We start from the raw sequence: 20,559 nt of genomic DNA, 5'->3' as shown, positions 1-20,559 counted from the left end.
GCATATGCAAAGAGCTTAGGGAAGAAAAAATGTCCATTTTCTAAATTCTGTTGATAAAGCCTGGTATGGGGTTTATTCAGTTAGAGTTCATTCTTTTGCATTTGTTTAGCCAGGAAAAGCAGACTTTAACCTGCATTTTCTGAATTACTGCCCAGTGATATTCCTTATACAAAGGTCATTTTTCTCATTTCCCTTTTCCCATCAGAGATTCCTTCACAAATCATTATTTTAATGCTTGGATATTTTTAACCCCTTCTCTGGGACACTTTAAAGTCTCGGAGAGCATTTTGAGTTTTCAAACTGTGAACAACCAGAAGCCAGGAGAAAGAACATTGCCTCCCAACCTGCAGTTTCGTTTGTAACCATTTAAAGACATTTCTGCCAATGATTTATGTTCCGCTTTGTCATTAAGAAGGGAGTCTGTCTTTCAAAAAGATGGAGTGTCTTATTTTATTACCCTCTTTAACCAGGGTAAACCAGACCACAGTCATTATTATTATAATGTAATTTGCCTCTCTTTTTTAAAGATGTTTTATACCCACAGTGAGGAGAATCAGGGCCTTTCATTTCTGAGCACCTTGGCTTTATTGAGTCACGGCTGCAGATGTGACTTCTGAAGCAAACTCGGGATGCTTCCGCATCTCCTGTCGATGGGGACTGAGGACACCTGTCACCCACAAAGCTCAGGAACTCGGTTTCAGAACAGGCGTTGGGAGGGCACGTGTGGCTGAACAGACAAATGCATCTCCAAATTTTGCCTAAAATCACAGTATCTCAAGTCAGACCCTGAACGTATGCCGGGTCATCGGATTCAGGAGGATGGGGGACGGCACGCGCCTCTTCTGTTTCACACCCTTGCCAGATGCCTCCCCGCTCTCTGTGAAAACAGACAGCGTCACCTCGGCCTGATGCAAGCACCAGCCTTACAGTGCTGCCCCTTTTCTCTCGATAGACGTGTGCCATCAGGGGCCAGCGTTCCCTGTGAGAGAAGGACTCACTGAGCACTTTGGGCGCTTGGTGAACAGGTGTGACGGTGCACAGCATGGAAATAATAGCCACAAGGAACAGCTGCAGGGGAAAATACAGCCTCCGCTGAGAATGGGCTGTAAGGTGTTCTAGCTGTCCGTGGATAATTCAGAATTGGGAGCAATTGTAGATATACGTACTTATGCCCTAGAGATTATAGAGGTAGACAGAAGACACATCTCTGTACGTGCACACACACACTCCAGATACCAGTAGAAATTGTTAAACACACTTCGAATACTTGGGCATCTAACCAAAGGGAATAAAACCGCAATGATGCATTATGCTAATCAGACAGTGGCAATTAATAAATTACAGTTTACGATTAAGTAGTAAGCAATTGTTTCACAGCAAACAATTTGACATAAGATGGTTCCACTTGTGAATAATTTTTACATGAAAATCAAGCTTATTCTAAGTGCCCTCTGGGATTTATTTGGCATTAGCCATTATATTAAATGGATGCGTCATAAGCCTTAAAACCATGTACGTCTTTTTACCTGGTCCTCCTGTTTTGAAGAATTCATCCTTAGTCAATAATCACGAATTTGTGCAAAGAGTTAGCAGTAAGCTATTCACAGCACTGCTGATAGCAGACAGAAGTTGGAAACAGTCTAAATGTCCATCAAGGAAAACAATGTAACTAAGTCTTCATAAGTGGAATATTATGCAGCCATTTAAAATGATGCGAGAGTTGCTCTGACCCTTTTCCTAAGGAGTCTTGGTGCTGAAAGACTGAAAATCAGTAACATAGGTAATAGCTACCTTCCAAAATCAAATTTAAACATATAGAAAAACAAAACTTCTGAATATCTATCACATCAGAAATAAATAAAATGAAATAATGCCAGGGACTATGTGATGCCATTGAGAGGTGACACTATGTCGTTAGGCTAAAAAGGCAGATTCCAAAGCAACGTACCCCACACTGGCTTTTTTTTTTAAAGCACGTCTATCTGTATACATGTGCTTTTTTAAAAAAGGCCAGAAGAATAGATATCACGATGTTAATAAAACTTAACCATGATAGTTTATAATTTTTGTGTTCCTCTTTTCCCCTCTTTGTGTTTTTCTAACTTGCTTAGAGAAGACAAGTAAGTGTACGTTGAAGCATGAACACCCCCAGCCACACACACGTGTGGTCTCCTGACGAGGAATCACGAGATGTGTCTTAGGGCATGAGTCTCTCATCTGACGCATCCTAATAGGTAGTGCCGGTCCGTTCTCCACCCGCTAGGCTCCATCCTAAAGACGTCTAACGAGGAGTCCCTTGTTGACGTTGCCCTCGGGTTATGTTCGCTCGCCATCTGTTTGGTGTTTCCCAGGCTTTATTAGCAGGTATATACCTTTTTCTCGGAGTTCTCATATCTTGGGTTTGTATGTCTCCCTGTATGCCAGTCCCGCCTGACCAGCCAGAGTGAGGCCATGGCCTTGCAGTCGATACGGAACATCCGAGGGAACTCCCACTGCGTGGACTGCGAGACCCAAAGTAAGTGTGAGCCAGGACGGGGTGGGGCTTGGCCCTCGGCAGAGGGAGATGGGGTGGTCCGACGCAGCGTGCATTGCAGCAAACCCGCATCTGTCATCTGGCATGTAAGGTTTATAACATGATTTAATGGCTTTTAAGGAACTGAAATATTTTTGTTTGGACTTATATTTTAACACAGTGCCCTTCACACAAATGCCTCTCTGATGGCACTGTAATTCTTTTTTGTTTGTTTGATTTTTTTAAATTTTATTAAAGTGTAGTTGATTTACAATGTTGTGTTAATTTCTGCTGTACAGAAAAGTGATTCAGCTGGACCTGTGTGTATTCTTCTTCGTGTTCTTTTCCATTCTGGTTCATCACAAGTCTTGTTTATGCCCCAGGCATTCCCATGAGCCACAGTCACACCACAGATGCTGTAGGGATTAGGCCACCTGCCCAGATTCTGTGCCGGATCCAGAAACCAACCTTTGGCTTCATCAACGATCATACGTTTGTTTGCTTTTTCCATAAACATAGAGTACAGTTGGTTAAATCCTGCCCAGAGACTTCTGGGCTTTGTTTTCTTTATTTCAAAATCATATGTTCTAGATTTTGGTATCAAACGGTCTCTTTTTATTTTATCTTGAATTCGCTACACACTAAAAGCGTTTGGTTGAACTGACAGACTTCATAATTATGCTTTGTGCCTTGGAGCAACCCAGTTTTCCTCCATGCTTTCCGTTGTCCAGGGAATAATGCCACGTTCCCTTTGAGAAAGTCCTTTTGTAGTTCGTATCCTTGAAGTTAAGGACTTACTTCTCATTCTTCACCTTCCAGCCCTGGCACAGTGCTGGGCCCATTCAGTAAAGTTTTTCCAATCATATATTTTTGCTGTTGTTAGAGTCCAGTTGAAACAAAATAAAAGGGTGTAAGGTGGCCCTGGCATCCCGAGCCTGAAGCCCAGTGGGCGAGGCCTGGACCCAGTGGCCACGAGGCCCGGGGCCACGGAGCAAGGCCGTTAGGGGCACACAGCAACTCAGAGCACACCTTGTGCAGGAAATGGGCGGGACTGGAGCAGGTGGGGAGGGGGTCATTGTGAGTCAGGGAAGCAGCAGGACGCACAACTGAATGGCTCTGGTTTGTTCAGGGAAAGAGCAGCTGCTGCTCAGGTAGGAAGCTGGCCAGGTAGGATTTGTGTGACCTAACAGGAAGAACTCAGGATTGTCACAGATAAAAGGGGAGAGACCACTGGTTGGCAGGTCAGGTAAGGGCAGGACGGCAAGGCCATGTCTGAGGCCTCCGGGTGAAAGAAGGGGTCTCCTCTTCAGGTATCTTGAGGGACTTCTTTTTTTTTTTTAGTTTTTTTTTTAATTTATTTATTGTTGGTTGTGTTGGGTCTTCATTGCGCACGGGCTTTCTCTGGTTGCAGCGAGCCGGGGCTACTCTTCGTTGCGGTGCGCGGGCTTCTCATTACGTTGGCTTCTCTTGCTGCGGAGCACGAGCTCTAGGCGCGTGGGCTTCAGTAGTTGTGGCTCTTGGGCTCTAGAGCGCAGGCTCAGTAGTTGTGGCTCAGAGGCTTAGTTGCTCCGCGGCATGTGGGATCTTCCCAGACCAGGGATGGAACCTGTGTCCCCTGCATCGGCAGGCGGATTCTTAACCATTATGCCACCAGGGAAGCTCTTGAGGGACTTTAAAGCATCTTCTTTTGTTTGAATTTTTAAATGTTACTTTCAATATGTGTCATGACATGAAGTTAGAAGAGAGAAGTCGTTATTTGAAGTGTGTTTTTATCAGGAAGTTTCAAAGTAACATCTTTAAAAGCACAAAATCGGAGACATATCGGAACCTCCATTAGGAGAAACGTCTGCAGTGGTTTCCACCATCATCTACAGGATTGTTTTAACGGGAAGATTCCGTGGCTCCTGAGCTTTGCCGTGTGTGGCCAATTGGAGGTCGAGAGAACATTCTGAGAGCCGGGTTGGGCAGGCGAGTGCCCAGGTGGGGAGGGCAGGTGGAAGAGGGAGGTTGGGGGAGGCTCCGGGGCCAGTTTGTTAGAATGTTAGAATGTTAGAATGTTAGAATGAGGCCACCTGAGTAGGAATCCAGGGACAAAGGGTGACAAATCTGGAGAGAAAAGAGGTCTTAAACTCCCATTCCTTAAACACATTATCTGTCAGGTCTGTGCCCAGTCCCACCATGCACTGTCTCTTTCCATTCTTGTGACTGTAATAGTTGTTGCTATAGTGTGTCCCACTTACAGGGTGACAAGAAGAGTCTGAAGGGTCAGGTTATATACCCCAGGTCATCATAAGAGCCAGCTGTGTAGCAGGATTCAAATCAGGGCTTTGGCTGCCCTGCTGTGTTTTCTCAGAGGACAAGGGGAAGGTCGAGGGGCTGCGGTCAAGGACATGAGAGATGGCGCATTGGCAAAGGTGTTTTGTTTTTTATGTGTTATTATTATTATTATTAGGGGCATCTGTTTCCTCTTGCCAACCAGACGGTCTCTGAGGTCACAGACCCCTCTTCTCGTGTGCCCCCCACCATGGTCTCTATCACCACCTTCCTGCCTTTGTATCAGATATTAAGTGAATCACTGGCTGATTTCTGCTGAATGAGCATAAGGCCACTCCTGGTCATTTGCCATTTCCAGAGTGATTCCAAATAAACATGATGTCAGCTGCCTGGTTTTTTGTTGGCTCTTCAAGTGCACCTGCAGTAAATGTTGATTATTCTTGGATGATGTAAGCCTTATTTGCTTCTGTCGGTGGTGAAAGCCATTGACTGTCAAGGTCAGCCCCGTCTTTGCAGATCAGCTGGTGATTCTAGCATGGAGCCAGCCCTGGGTTCAAATCCACAGTCTTCTGACTGTGTCAGCCAGTTTCACACGGGGACTGATCCCGCTCAGGGGTCCCGGTGCTGTGCTCTGGACTCATTCAGTGCCCCGGGTGCAGTGTCACAGCCCAAAGCCCATCACCGTTTATTCCGAGAATCAGGGTCGATCATCCTGGGTAGTAACCTAACCAAAGGACCATGTCCGCCATCTTGCCAGCAGTGAAGGATGGAGAAACGGGAGTTGCTTTGGTGGTTGCCCTTAAATAAGATCCCTGAAAAGCACACTTCTTCATCGTGGGGTGCCTTTCTTTCATCTTTGAAATTTGCAAATGTGCGCATCATGTCGCTAAAAACTTTGCTGTGCCCGTGGTTGCAGAGGTGGTCACGGGGGACCTGGTAGCTTTGGGAGTGGCCCAGCTGTCCCTCAGCACACCTTCTCTTTCCCGCTCTCAGCTGCCGTCCACAGGAGGCGCCAAGTCGTGCCTGATTTCGTTTCCACGTGTGTCCACCTGCTCAAGGGGAGTGCCGCTGCGGAAGTATCCAAAAGTGCGTCTTTCTATCCAAACCCGTGCTTTCCGTTGTTTCCAAGGCTTTGGTTAAAGCCAGTTGTTTGAAAGTTGCCGCCAACATGTCAGATCTTTTGAGATGCCTGAGACAGTTCCAAGTACCGGCCAGGGAGCATTTTCAAGCCATGTGATTCTAGGGAGGGACTGTTGCATGGGAAGGCCGATTGGCCGTTTTGTTCCTGAGACCTAAGGACAGTTGGGATGAGTGATGACGGTCTGATTGCATATGGCGCCCTTTTCCTCTTCCCACAGATCCCAACTGGGCCAGTTTGAACTTGGGAGCCCTCATGTGCATTGAGTGCTCAGGGATCCACCGGAATCTTGGCACCCACCTTTCTCGAGTCCGATCTCTGGACCTTGATGACTGGCCCATTGAGCTTATCAAGGTGATGTCGTCCATTGGGAATGAGCTGGCCAACAGCATCTGGGAGGAGAGCACCCAGGGGCGGACGAAGCCCTCGCTGGACTCCACAAGGTAGGGACGTGGGAAGGCATGTGGTTATGGGGCATTCTGCAGGCAGTTCAACAACCAGAAATGACCTTAATGACAGCCACCACTGGAACTGCCCCAGCAACCAGTGGGAAGCTGATTACCCCGGACAGAAACATCTGTATTAAAAATTGCTCTTCCGCAGACACGGGTAATTCAAACTCCTTAATTTTTTACTCTTGTTTTTACACTTTGGGGATTCCTCTTCCTCTCTTAGAAATGTATTAAGCTTCTAACCTTATGAATATATCACTTTAATTAATATACTTCTAATAGGCATAAGCTAGGCTGTTAACACTAATTATGAATTTTGGATTCTTTAATTTTGTTATTCTTATGTCTTTGATAAGCATCTACTCCATTGGTTCCCCTCTCCCCCCGACCCCCACTAAGTGGGTTTGTAGGAACCAAATAGATTTTATTTTCTGAAATATGTTTCTAACACATTTAATCAACCAAGTGTGGCATAACTTAATGGTGGCCCCTCATTAATGTTAATTGTTACCCAGTGTAAAAAACGCATTTATTTTGAGTCCATTCCGTTTCTCATTTTTCATTGACAGCAATTATAAGCCATTTCTTAGTACACATGCATATTTAATGTACCTAAGGGTGGTAAAATGGCGCGTTTTCTGAGAAAGCCTCTTTCACGGAGGCAGGATGGACCGTCCTGTCTCCACGGCTGTTCGGGGAGCTGGGGGGCATCCCAGCGTCTGAAGCAGGGGCACGGGATGGGCTCAGCCTTCACTTCTCAGGTGTGTGCAGAGGTGAGGGGGGAGAAGAGGTCTCCCAGCATCAGCACGGATCTGTTTTGCTGGTGGTCAGACAACAAGGAAACCCAGGTGTCCGTCTGTGGTCGGGCCACATGCGAGGGGTAAGAAGTTGGTTTCTACCGCCAATAACGTGGAAAACCTGTGGGCTTCATGTCATCAACACTAAAAAATGAATTTGTGGTGCCCCCTTCGGTTCACTTGAGAGAATGAAGCTGGCGTCATTAACCCTGCCCTTCCTATTAGGTGCTCTGTGGGGAGGGGACGGGGGTGGGCAAGAAATGTGCACGAAGTACATCTGTTTCAAATCGAGCAGGTTGGCGCTACGAGCTCTTTATATAAGTCATGCTGTGTAGTATACACGCAGGCAGCTGTCTCACAGACTGAAGAAATGATACACTTCTACAGTTTTTTAATTTTGATTTAACACTAATATAGAAATCCGCAGGGTTGTCCACTAGGAGCATTCTTAAAAGATTAATTCGTGTTTTAATGTCTATTTTTTCATATATATAGTTTCCTTGGAGGGTATTTAGATCTGAAAAAGAAAAATGATTGGATATCGGATTGAGTTTAACGTGTGAATGCAGAAAACATTAAAATAAGTTGGGAAAAAATTAACTTTATACATTTTACTGTTTGTGTGTAAAAGGAGCAGTTATACTATTTTTAATACATGGATTAGAAAAGTTTGGTTGTTTTTCCGTCTATCACAATTAGAAACCATTTAGAATGATTACAAACAAAGACGTAGGTTGATTTTTTAACTGGGAAATATTATATAATAATTTCATCCTCATAAGTGGAGATGGTGTACGTAAGGGTATTTTATCCTTCTAACTTGTACATTTGAATTAACCTCTTGAGCACGTAACTTCCTCTTCTGTGTAGTGTTATACACGTCGTATCTTTACATTTTAGAGACATTTGAGTCTTTCTTTCTCACCAGTAGAGTCACTGCTGTGAAATCCCTACAGTGAGGTGATGTGGTTACGTCGTATTTCCAGTGGTAAGTTGGGGGTTTCTAAGTTCTGTCCATCTCTAAGAAGATAAACATGTTTGAGAATTGAATATACCTTTGTGCTTTAGTAATTCTCCCAGGGAGTTTTATTTTTAATTAAATTCAGCAAATATTCATTGAGTGCTTCCTCATAGAAAAGAAGTGATTGCTAGGTGACGACCGTAAGTGTGCAGTGATTGGTGAATGTTCTCAGGGCCACCCGAGGATGCCAGGACTCGGTGGCGTTCACAGACTGGAGGGATTTGCGTTGCTCCAGGAGGTCCAGGAGAAATGTCACCTGAGCTGACTTTAAACTGTGCTGTGATCTCCAGGCCTAGGGGCGTGGGGAGTGTGTGTGCTGGAGGATGGGAGGGACCTACACACAAACAGGAACGTGGAAGCCTCAGGGCCCATGGGGAGCTGGACCCTTGAGCACAGTGAGAAGTGGGGAAGGGAAGGCCATAATAGAGCAAAGGCCTGGTGAGCCGGGCTAGTGTTTTAACAGCGACTCTCGCGGTTGGGCAGAGGGTGGGTTGTTGGATCTCTTTCTGTGTTCGTATATGTTCCGCCTGTTCTCAGGAACACTAGAGGCAGCCAGCAGCATCCTAGGAAAGGATGGAGACAGGCAAGGAGGTCAGTTGGAAGACTGTGGTCCTGGTGGAACGTGGGCAAAGCCTCAGATACACTCAAAGACCACTCAGTGTAATTGTAAAACAGTCCAGATCCCCAGCTCCTTCACTACCTCCTGCAGTTTCCTCAAACAGAATCAAAATCCCAAAGTTTGGGCTGGAATGTCCACATGGAATTCAGTCTGCCTTGTGAGAATGGATATCTAGTCTGGTTCCTGCCTCTCCAAGACAAGGAAAGACACGCCCTCCCACCCACCCTGCCTCGCTCTCTCTGCAGGACCTGTGATCACTAGCACAAAAAAAGCTGGACGGTTCTCTAATGTGGCCCTCAGGTAATACTAAAAAGAAATATTTTAATAAAATTTTATCTCTGTCTGAGGAAAAGCCAAGTGCAATATATCCAGTCTGATTCTTTGAAAAAGGGCCCAGCTGTTTTCCCGAGAAGCTCCATCCATTCTGTCTTGTTCAGAAGATTCATTCTGACAGTGGAGTATAATTAGAAATGTGCCATGCCTCCCCCAGCGCACACACACACAGACACACACACACACACACACACAGACATACACAGACACACACACACACACACACACACAGACTCAGGACCATGGAGAAGTAGAACACGACAGACCCTTCTCCAAAGAAACAACTGAAGCCATCTCGCATTGGTGTCACCCAGACGGGCTCCTCTGACCAGCCGTCTGCCCTACTGCTTGCTGGGCCTTCACCCCTGATTAGGGCAGCTTTGGACGGCACGTAATTGGTTCCAGCGATTCTCAGCTGCCCTGAGAACTGCCGTTCAAACTTGAACAGCTTTGAGATCAATCGAAGCTGACGGCGGCAAAGCAGTATTGACTTCCCATTCCTAAACCGGGGAATCATTAGTCAAGAAAAGCATCTTTTAATTACTCCCAGGAAGAAAAAAAAAATCTTTTTGGATGGATTCTGCAACAACTGCTATTTTTTTTTCAGTGCCTTCGATATGAAATTTATTGTCTCAGGAGGGGAGAGGATGCCCTTCATGCCCCTCTGTAATGGAGGTTTAATTTGGAGAAAGGAGCAGGTAGAGAAGATCGATGCTGTAACAATTAACTACCTCTGGGGTGGAATCAGAATCCCCCTCTAATTGCTATTGATACCATTTAAGCACACACTTAAAATATTGATTGTAAATGGGGCTGCTGGAGTAGGGGAGAAGTGGTAACAGAATGAACTAGGTGTTAGGGCCTTAAGGAGGGGCAGTTTGCTGTCGGCAGGACGGTCAGCATGTGAGTTGGTGTGTTGCATCTTAGAGTACGTTGTCCTGTGGAGTTGGACGCGGGGCCTGGAGCCACCAGGCAGGGCTCTGGTTCCGGTGTCAGGACACAGCTTGGAGGTAGAGATGTTAAAACAGTCACGTGCATATTTCCGGAGTGCGTGAACGAATGGGTGAAGGAGAGAAAGAGGAAACTGGTCAGCTTGGAATACATGTGTCGGGGGGGCTTTGCATCCTCAGGGCCTCAGAACTCCCCCATGTGTTTGTGAGTGAAATTCCCAGCACACGTTGAAGCCGTCGCAAACAGACCTCTCTGTGCATCCTCTCATGCTCGGCCACGCACTGGTGTTTTCGGGGCCCGTCTGCATCACTTAAGGCAGGTCCTTCTTGATTCTCATCCCCCTTTTCACTTAGAAGCTTTTTCGATTGACCGCAGGGAAAATAATTTCCCACCAGGACCGATCGGAGCTCTGTGGAACCGCCTTCCTCCTGGCAGAAGCCGAACTCAGCTGGGCTGTGCGGCTTTCTCTCTTCGTCTTCCACCTTTGTGTCTCCGAGTCGAGGGCTTTGGCCCGGGAGGGACCAGGGACCAGTTGCTATTTGCATTTCAGGGCAGGTATCCTGTTTACAAGGTGGTTTGGGGCCTGCCGGTTTGGTCTAGGAAATCAAAGGAACCTGGAAGTGGAGAGCTGTATTCTCAATTCCATGAAAGAGCCCTCGGGAGAAGCTCTAGGCCCAACTGAAATCACCCCGTCACCTCTTTGATCCCACATGGAAGGGGACCGAGTTTGCTGATTTAGCGTACGTTCCCTTCCCTCTCTTAGCATCCTTTCTCTGGGTTTCGTTATTTGTCAGTTCACCTGCGCCCCCTAAACTCCCCTCTTGTGTTTAACCTCTAAAAAGATGTCACTTCAGGAGGAAGATTGGGGGCCGGACGTCAGAAATCCGCGTGGGAGAGACGGGCTGCTCACTTCCAGGCGGAGCGAGTCTGCCCAGTGATCCAAGTTCCGTGTCCTTTTCATTTCCGAACGCCACTTTCATCTTATTTATGCACATGGAGATATTGATAAAGGGGAAATGTATCCAAACTGAAAATAATTGGATCCCCACCGCTAACTCTGAGATATTAAAAGCAGCACCACTTGGCCACGTCTCTGTCTCGTTAGGTTTGATCATAAGATCACAATATAGTAATCTCAGGCTCAAATTTCTGGCATAAAGATGCACTGATCCAAATGCGGCCTCGGGGAACATGAGGGCCCACGCGGTCCCAGGATTGTCTCATCTTATTATTTTTCAACAGTTCTTGGCCCTGCTGAGGTCAGTGTTTTGTCTCTTTTGAGTGTTCCTCTATGCTTGACACCTTTTCCTATTTTCTTTCCTTAAAAAAAAAGAAAAATGGGCAGGGGGAGAAATGGGGGGGGGGAAGGACTTTGCAGTGATGACCAGAACCCATCTGCAGTTGGGTGGCATCTGCTCCCCACATGTCACTTCCCTCATTAACAAGCAATTGAATTAATTAAATGCTACTCAGAACACGCATAACAAGCTACCGGCAGTGTCCAAATTAGCACTGATAATCAAGGATGATTTCCTTTATTATCCTGCTAAGTGGTGTGCAGACTCTGATCTCCCTGTCTGCCCTCATCTATTTACATATCCCCAGCTTCTGCCTTTGGAAGCGGAGGTTATCTTACCTAGTTAATTTGCCAGGATCACCGAGCATGGCGAATTGATGCCCTGCCGCCGCTGCCACTGCCACCGCTTGGCCCCCTCCCTTCCTGCCCTCCCCCAGCCCCAGCCTTTGTATCTCAAGCTCACTGATAAATTAAAGGCCACCCCTGTGGTCTCTCAAGTGAGTAATAGAGGCAGAAATTTCATTTTGCAACTGGCTGATTTAATGATCCGAAGGGTAATTAATGGCCTGATTATCTTAATGTTAAATATGTCCGGCAGCAATTACCGTGACCTCCCGCTTGTCAAGGTCCGGGCTGTGCTCTTCTTTCAATTAAGTTCTCTGGGGCTTAATGGTATGAATAAACTCCTGATTCTATCATCCCGGACGGACACAGAGGGTTCAGGGAGCTGGGGGCTCGTTTGGAGTTTTAATCAGCCTGTCTTCGACTCTGGCGATCAGAGGTAACAGTTATAACAAGGACAGCCTCACTTTCTTCTTCCCCGTGCAGGACCCCATCTCCACCTCCCCTCCATCCACCCTTTTGTGTTGTTGTTTTATTTTATTTATTTTCTCTTATGTATTTCCATGCTCGGAGGGAGAATTCTGTTTGCAGAGGGAGCCGCTGTGCTCCATGAGGCTCGTCTCTTCCAATATAAATTATCATGTGAGCGCTGTGGTTTTTCTGTTTGACAGGCTTAATTAATTGGCAGGAGCCCCCGAAAATGACAGTGCCACTAATTGCAACTCAGAGTGCATTTCTGTCATCGTGGCGCGCCTGTCAGCGGGCATGCCCTGGCCCCAGCCGCCGGAGCGGGGCCCACCCTCCCGGCCTCGGGTCCGGGCGGGGACAGTGTCCTGAGTGAGTGGGGACAGTGGCAGGCTCCGAGGAGCCCTGGGTTTGCAGGCACGCCATCCGCGTGCAGGAGCGACGTTTATTGCCAATAAAGTTCACACGTCCGCGGCTCCGCAAACCCAACAGCGGCTCGGGGACCTCGGATTTGACTTAAGATATTTTAGGGACTTCTCAGAGTAGGCCCACATGGAATCAGACCCCGAGAGCCGTAACTCAGCCACCCCCCTTGACGGGATGGTCCTCATTAGCACGTTGCTAACTATGCTTGGGTTTACCCGAGCTCTGCACGCAGGTCGGAAATATTGCACTATCAATATTAAGTCAGCTAGGGAAACGTACAAACGAGACGCGCATTAACACTGCCTCAGAAATAATACCTGTAGATTACGGTTGACGAGAGAGCGAGCAGTTCCCCTGGTACCGCTGCAGGCAGGGAGCGTGGAGGGAATCTGTGCGTCGGCAGTGCTCTCCGATTAAGCTCTCAGGACAGACTAGCCCTAATTATAAGCAAGGCGGATCTAACAAGATTCTCCGTAAGGTTAAGTAAAACGCGCTCCGCGTTTTACAGCATAACTGTTCCTTCCAGTTGCCTTTGAAGAAGATGGATGAAATAGTGCTGTTGGTTTATTACGTCCTCCTGCCACACACAAGCCCGTCTTTTATTTGATCCTGTAGGAAACCAAATGTGGGAGCCAGCTTTGCGACCGGAGAGCTGTCTTGGGTTGAAAACCCCTCTCATTTACTCTCTGAAATGTAGCCATGGAGACAATCAAGGAATTTTTTATGGCTGAGAATTTTTATTATCATTGGTAGCTGCAAATGCGAGTCACCTGCCAGCACCAGTTTCTTGTAGGTGCCCTGACCACTTCCGAGCCCGCGTCCGTAGATGAGGCAATGTAATGTGGAGGCGAACTGTTAGACTTGAATTCTAGATCGTGGGAGCCCTTCTAAACGGGGGCCTAGAGATACGCTAAAACAACTGCCTCTGTTTTGATTCCTCCCAAAGTAGAGCATTTTCCAGAAGGTCATTTCTCTCGGTGGTGCTTTGATCATTTTGCACCAGAAACCTCCTCTCTTCTGAGGAGGGTCCTGCTTTCTTCTTCCTAACAATGAAGAAGAGGCAGAAGCAGACAAGCCTGGGTCCAGGGTTCACCGTGTACTGGGTGCTTTTTCTTAGGACGGAGCCGTCCTGCGACACGGGATGACCCCCGTTTCCCATGTGAGAAGGTTGTGAGGTCAGGGTCCTGGAGTCACTTGTCGAGGTTCACCCGGGACTAAGGGGCAGAGATCAGTTGAACGCAGGACCTGACTCCTGACACTCTGCCCTGGTCCTTCTGCTGCTCCCATCCTTTTTCTGCTCAGCGTCATATGGCCACGTCCCACGGTCAGTTGTGGCATCTAGAGGTACCACTGTGTTTACCAGTGTACATTCCCTCTCCTCCCCTTGACCCCAGCTCATGCTCCTACCAGCCATTAGTGTGTTGGTGTTTATGTATTATTAGTGTAAATTTATTATGTATAATGGCATAACTACGATGTCTTTCCACTTATAAAATCTAATAGCCTCATTCATGGTAACTTAAAGATGATAAAGCATCATTCATTTTAGTTTGCGTTCATACAGCAAACCTGGTCAAGTCACTCAGTCGTGATTCTCAAGTCTTAATTTTCTGCAGTCAGTGCTAATCCTTAGAGCTTCTCTGGAAAACAGTGCCGAGACCTGAATGTGCAGATCAGCCAACGTAGTCACGCGGTTCGAGCCCCAGCTTTTCACGTGACCACATCCTTCTCCTGCCTGAACCTCCCTCCGTTCACGTCCCTGACCCAGCACTGTCTGTTGAAAACATTTAGCTTGTATTTCCGAAAGCTTCACAATCGTAGTTATTATCTGCATGATGAAATAGGGAGCCAGGCCAGAGGATTTCTAGTCCTGGTTTCATAGCCAGCATCTTCTGTGATTTTGATTTTTAAAAACCAGGGAATGTTCTCATTTGTAAGATGAAACTAGTCATTAGCCCACCCACTTAATCATGTAGATTTAATGCTAAAAGAAAATACTATTTATGAAGTTTCCTGGGCTCTTTATCTGGAAAACTCAATCAGCTTTGTGCCTGGGTCCCTGCATGCTGGCGGCGAGAGAGGCAAGTGGCCTGTGTGCTCTCAGGGGGCTGGGGAGGGTCTGCTGACGTGGCATATGCGGTCCGGGTTTGTTTTTGCTTTGTAGAGTGGTTTATTGCAGCATCAGCAAGGCACGTTCTTGGACCCCATTCCAAGTGTATCCCTGTGGTGGGGCCCAACGATGTGTGTTAACTCTCTAGGTGATTCTCGTGCATATTAAAGTTTGAGAAGCAGTGGTCTACACCAAGCAGTATCCACGAACGCCCACAACCGGCCTGGAGTCCCTCTCCCTGTCTTAGCCCAAGTCCCTGGACTTTATTCCTCATTTCTTAAGACCCAGGTATCTGTCCTCTTTCTTTACCGTACTCCATATCCAATATGCCATCTCAAAGGTGCTACAACCCACAGAGAACATCTCTGTGTCTGCCCCCATTACAGGAAGATTATATACTGTGTTCAAATGTCATTTTCCCCAGGAATACAAGGTTGGTTCAACATACAAAAATCTGTCAAAGTAATATACCACGTTAATGGAATAAAGGACAAATGCTACACACTCATTTCAAGAGATGGAGAAAATACATTTGACAGAATTCAGTACCCCTTCATGATACAAACACACAGCAAAGTAGGAATAAAAAACAACTTCCTCAACCTAATAAAGGGTGTCTATGAAAAACCCACAGCTAACATCAAACTTAATGGTAAAGTACTGAAAGCTCCCCGCTTAAGATCAGGAACGAGACAAGGACATCCACTGTCACCACTTCTCTTCATCATTGAAGTTTGAGCCAGAAAATTAGGCAAGAGAAAGAAACCAAAGGCATTCAGATTAGAAAAGAAGAAGGTGAAATTATATTTGCAGATGATGTGATCTTATATATAGAAAATCTAAAGGAATTCAAAATAAACTAGTAGAGCTAATAAAGGACCTCAGGAATATACAAAATTCAGTTGTACTTCTCTACGTGAGAAATGGACAATTGCACTTACAATATTAACATACTCAAGAATAAAGTTAACCTATATACTGAAAACTACGAAGCATCTTTGAGAGAAATTAAAGAAGACCTAAATAATTGGCAAGACATCATGTTCATGGATTAGAAGACTTAATATTGCTAAGATAGCACTCCCCAAATGATGTGTAGATTCAACACGATCCCTTTCAGAATTACAGATGCTTTTTTTTTGCATAAATGGACAAGCTGATCCTACAGTTTATGTGGACATTCACAAGACCTTCAGACAGGCAAAACAATCTTGAAAAGGAATAACAAAGTTGGAACACTCGTATATCCTGATTTCAGAACTTACTACAAAACTACAGTAATCCAAGATTGTGATATTGGCATAAGAATAGACATATAGATTGATGGTATAGAATTGAAAGTCTTGAAATAAGCTCGTCCCTCTGTGGTTAATTGATTTTCAGCAATTCATTGGGGAAAGAATAGTCTTTCAACAGGTGGCGCTGAGACAACTAGATATCCACATACAAAAGAATGAAGCTTAGACCCCATCTCCTGCCGTAGACAAAAACTAACTCCAAATGAGTCAAAGACCTAAGTGTAAAAACTGAAACTGTAAAACTTTTAGAAGAAAATAGATAAAATAGATAAATTGGACTTCATCAAAATTAAAAATTTTAGTGCTTCAAAGGACAATATCAAGAAATTGAAAACAGAGAATGAGTGAAAATATTTGAAAACCATATATCGAATAAGTCTAATACGCAGAATGTATAAAGAATGTGTACCGTTCAGCAACAGAAGACAAGTAACTCAGTTTTAAAATGTGCAAAGAGTTGGAATAGACATTTCTCTAAAGAAGACATACAAATACCCAATAAGCACATGAAAAAAATGCCAGACATCATTACTGATTAGGGAACTGCAAGTCAGTCCACACTGAGATACTACCGCACACTCACTAAGATGTGGCCGTAATAAAAAAGAAGGTCAGTGGCAGGTGTTGGTGGAATGTACAGAAATATGAACCCTCATGTACTGCTGGTGGGAATGTTAAATGACACAGCCACTTTGGAAAGCAGTCTGGCAGCTCCTCCAAAAGTTAAACATAGACTTACCGTATGACCGAGCAGTTCCTCTTCTACATATACACCTAAGAGAAGTGAAAACACACGTCCATGCAAACACTCGTGCACGAGTGTTCATAGCAGCATTATTCATAATAGCCAAAGAGTGAAAACAAACCAAATGTCCATCAAATGATGGATATACACCAACTATGCTTCAATAAAATAAAATAAAAAATTTTAATGATGAATTAAAAAATTTTAATGATGAAACAGAAGATGGTACATCCATACAGTGGAATGTTATTCAGACACAAAAAAACAATAAAACACCACATGTGCTGCAACTTGGATGAACCTTGCAAACATACTAAGCGAAAGGAGCCAGACACAGAAGACCACGTATTGTATTATTCCGTTTATGTGGAGTGGCCACGGTAGGCAGATCCGGAGAGATGGAAGGTAGATCAGTGATTGCCAGGGGCTGGGGGATGAGGGGCAGTGGTGTCCAGGGAGTGACTGCTTAAAGGGTACAAGTTTTTTTGGGGGGAGATAGTGAAAACTGTCTGCATTTCCATGATGGCGATGGCTCTGCAATCTTGTAACTAAACTAAAAGTCCACCAAAGCATATACATTTACAGCATGAATTGTAGGAAATGTGAAAAAGTATATGAATTGTGTCAATTTTTTTTAAAAAAGAAGGAATTTCCAAGGAGCACAGATGGGGCAGGGCATTCCACAAAGAGGGAACATTCTGGGCAAAGAGGCAGAAACACGCGAGGGTGGCTGAAGCCCGGATGGTGGGGGAAGGTCGGCCTGGCCAGCATGTCTGCCCCTCATCTGGCTGGGGGAGCTGCGGGAGGGGGTCGTCCAGCATAGAGCTCTGAGCAGGATTTGCACTGCTACCAAAACCCCCTGCACTTGGGGGGGCAGACCAAAGGAGGGTGAGGCCAGGGAGAAAGAGGCGCCTCATGTCCAGGTGAATTGGTGCGTTGGAATCAGTGATAATCAGTGATATGAGGGCCTTCCAGAGCCTTGAGAGGCCGGGCATGTCACAGCCATTGGCTCCTGGAATCCACAGGACAAACCGATGTCTTTCCCCTTTTAATAGACAAGGAAACTGGCCTGAGAAGCTCAGCCTGTGAATGCAGGAACCAGAATCCAACCCGGGTCCTGCCGGCTGCACAGCCCTTCCTCAAGAGGCATTTGGACCAAAGGGATCTCGGGGACATAACATCATCAGGGCTCACCCCAGCTGGGGGCCTGGGGAAGGACAAACATCCAAGGTGATACTTAGTTTTCTTTCTTGAGCCATTGGGTGGATGGCGAGGCCTTTAAATGACAGGCAGAACAAATAAAAGGTAATTTCAGCCGTGAAATCCTGGCAGTTTGATTTCGTGTTAATAAAGGTGGACGTTGCACCCGTTTATGCCCCGTGGTTTTGAGGAGGTGGTCAAGCGTGGCCGAGGCCCAGCCTTACCTGTCCAGTCCTGGCTTTGGAGCAGGGTCTCTGGGCTTTAGGGCGTACCATCCCAAGCCAGCAGGACAAAGCAAGCTTCTCCCAGCTTCAGAGTCCCGATTTCTCCAAGAAACTGCTTGAGGCCCTGGAGAGTGGGAACAGCAGTGACAGCAGCACTAAAGCTTCAGATAATTAAATGTCGTTAGTAACTGATACAAAATTTCATCAACCTGGAGTCCGGAAGATAAACATTACCTGGAGTACACATCCCTCAATCTTAGGGACTCACATGAAAAGCATCTCTAATGTGTGTGATCTTACGACCCTTGAGGATGAACACGTAACCATGGTGACTTAGCTGTGACTTTCTCCTCAAGGACCTCCACGTGCTGCCCCTTGTGTTTTCACACTGGTCCTCACGATCTTAGTGAAATTAGGAGACGTCTGTGTTTACAATCAGAGAAGAGGACCCCAGACAGGGAAGATGACTCCTGTAATCTCACACAGTGCCTGGGAGCAGGCTGAACTTAGCTCACACTGGTCACCTGGCGGCACCGAAGAGAAGTCGACTGCATGGCTCGTGAGCATGGAATTCTGTCTGCAAATGGCCACGGTCCTTGTGCCAGCCTTTCTCAACCCTCTGGTGGTTTTCAGCCCAGGAAGCATTTGGAAATGACCATGGGGCGGGGTGGGGATGGTATGACTGTCATTTAGTCCTAGGGGCCTGAGACCCTGAAGCCCCAGACAGTCCTACAAAAGGGAGAATTGCTTTGCCCAGGATGCCAGTAGCACCCCTGCTACGGAGCAAGGAAGAGACAACCCAAACAGCCCTCACCTCCTGAGATCATCAGCGTCTTTTAAGGAACGCGTGCGAAGGCCTCTAAGAATCCAGTCACTTTCCCCGGAGCTTTCTCCTGGGGGTGTGGAATGGACAAATCAAGGAAGACGAATACGTTCGCATTCTAGAATGTCAGACTCTACCTTTCCAGACGCGTTAAATGAAAATAAGAATAATGACCTATTCCGTAGAGTTTCCGAGGAACCATAATAGAGGCTCAATAAGTACTTGAGAGCTTGTATTTTTAATTGTTTGTTTCCCGAAACTAATGTTGGGACTATGCCGCATGGCAGATAAAAGGGAAGTGAAAGTAAGTGGCCAGCCAAAGGTTCCTTGGAGTGTCCATCCAGTGGACGACTCCACACACAAAACAGGGCTGACCTCAGTACTTAGAGATTATGACATGGCATCACAGTTAAAGGATGGACGCACAGCTCCGTACGGCTGTGTGCAACCCAGACTCACTTAACAGTCGGAAGACAGTCTGGAGAACTGTATGGCGTAGGGCATCCTAGCACTGTTTACAGAAGCGGTGTCCCTGGGACAGAGGAGGTAAAGGTAGGATTCCGATCCCATCGAGGCTGCTCTAATCCAGTGGGAACAGCAGAAAATTATCTGTGATTTTAAAATTCTCAGTCCTTCTGTTACAGTTGTGTCTGTGGACAGTTTTGGTTTCTAACGACCAGATTTCTTCTTGACAAAGCGTGTGTGAGATTTTTTTTAATCTCCTGGGATCAACCCCGTTCTCCACAGTGGATCAAGAACCAGTGTCTGTGCCATGCGAGGGGGGGCACCTGCACGTAATTTCATCAGCAGTCCTGACAGAGGAGACCTCCACCCTATCAGGAGAGGACGCGTTTATCCCTAGACTCTGACGTCACAAAGCGGGGTGCCCTTTCCGCGTGAAGTCAGTGTCGAGGGGAGGAGAGTCTCTGTGATTGGGAGGTAGTGGTGAGGGATTAGAATGCAATCCTCGTCATGTTTAGGAACCTACTTCCACGATGGCAAAGCAGCAACAGCCAAGAAGCGGTGAGGAGAGACGCGTCCGAGGCAGGGAGCTCCCGGGTTGCTCGGTGACACCTGTGAGGTCCTGCGGTCGGAAGAGTTAAAACGCCCCGAGTTGGGCCCACGTGTTCAGTGATGACCATGAATGTGTGGTGATCCACGCAGGCCGCTGCGTCTTACGTGGTCATGGGGCTTCTGAGAGGCCTTTCCAGCTAGAGATCTTACGGCCCAAAGAAAGGTGACCTTGGCCTCTCACACCCATCACACTAAAGCCATCAAGGCCAGAGACGAGCTGAGCCCCCAAGGCCTGGGGCGGCAGGAGCGCATCCTTAGCGGATGGAAGAGGCTGGTGTTCTCCATGCTCCCTGCAAAGCACAACCTCCAGGATGGACGTGGCCCCTCGGTGCTGCAGAGACCGAATGTGCCAGCTCGTCCACTGCCTGCCCACTTGTGGCAGCACCGGGGGCGGGCCGGCCGACCCCTCCAGCGCTGGCCCACGCATGAGTTATAGCAGCCCCTGGCATCCTAACGGC

General features: G+C 46.7%; 1 protein-coding gene across 15 annotated transcripts in view; it reads left to right on the top strand.

Moving 5' to 3' along the window:
- The window catches only part of AGAP1 (ArfGAP with GTPase domain, ankyrin repeat and PH domain 1), a 559,516-nt gene that overhangs the window by 486,137 nt on the left and 52,820 nt on the right, over positions 1 to 20,559 (top strand). For all 15 annotated transcript variants that reach the window (XM_067740138.1, XM_067740144.1, XM_067740143.1 and 12 more), the window contains 2 exons: positions 2,425 to 2,515; positions 6,145 to 6,367. In XM_067740138.1, the coding sequence (XP_067596239.1) occupies positions 2,425 to 2,515; positions 6,145 to 6,367 (314 nt within the window). The remainder of the gene's footprint in view (positions 1 to 2,424; positions 2,516 to 6,144; positions 6,368 to 20,559) is intronic.

Source organism: Pseudorca crassidens, chromosome 6 (genome assembly GCF_039906515.1).
Source record: "Pseudorca crassidens isolate mPseCra1 chromosome 6, mPseCra1.hap1, whole genome shotgun sequence".
NCBI classification, from domain to species: domain Eukaryota; kingdom Metazoa; phylum Chordata; class Mammalia; order Artiodactyla; family Delphinidae; genus Pseudorca; species Pseudorca crassidens.
This window is presented reverse-complemented; position numbering and strand designations above follow the sequence as displayed.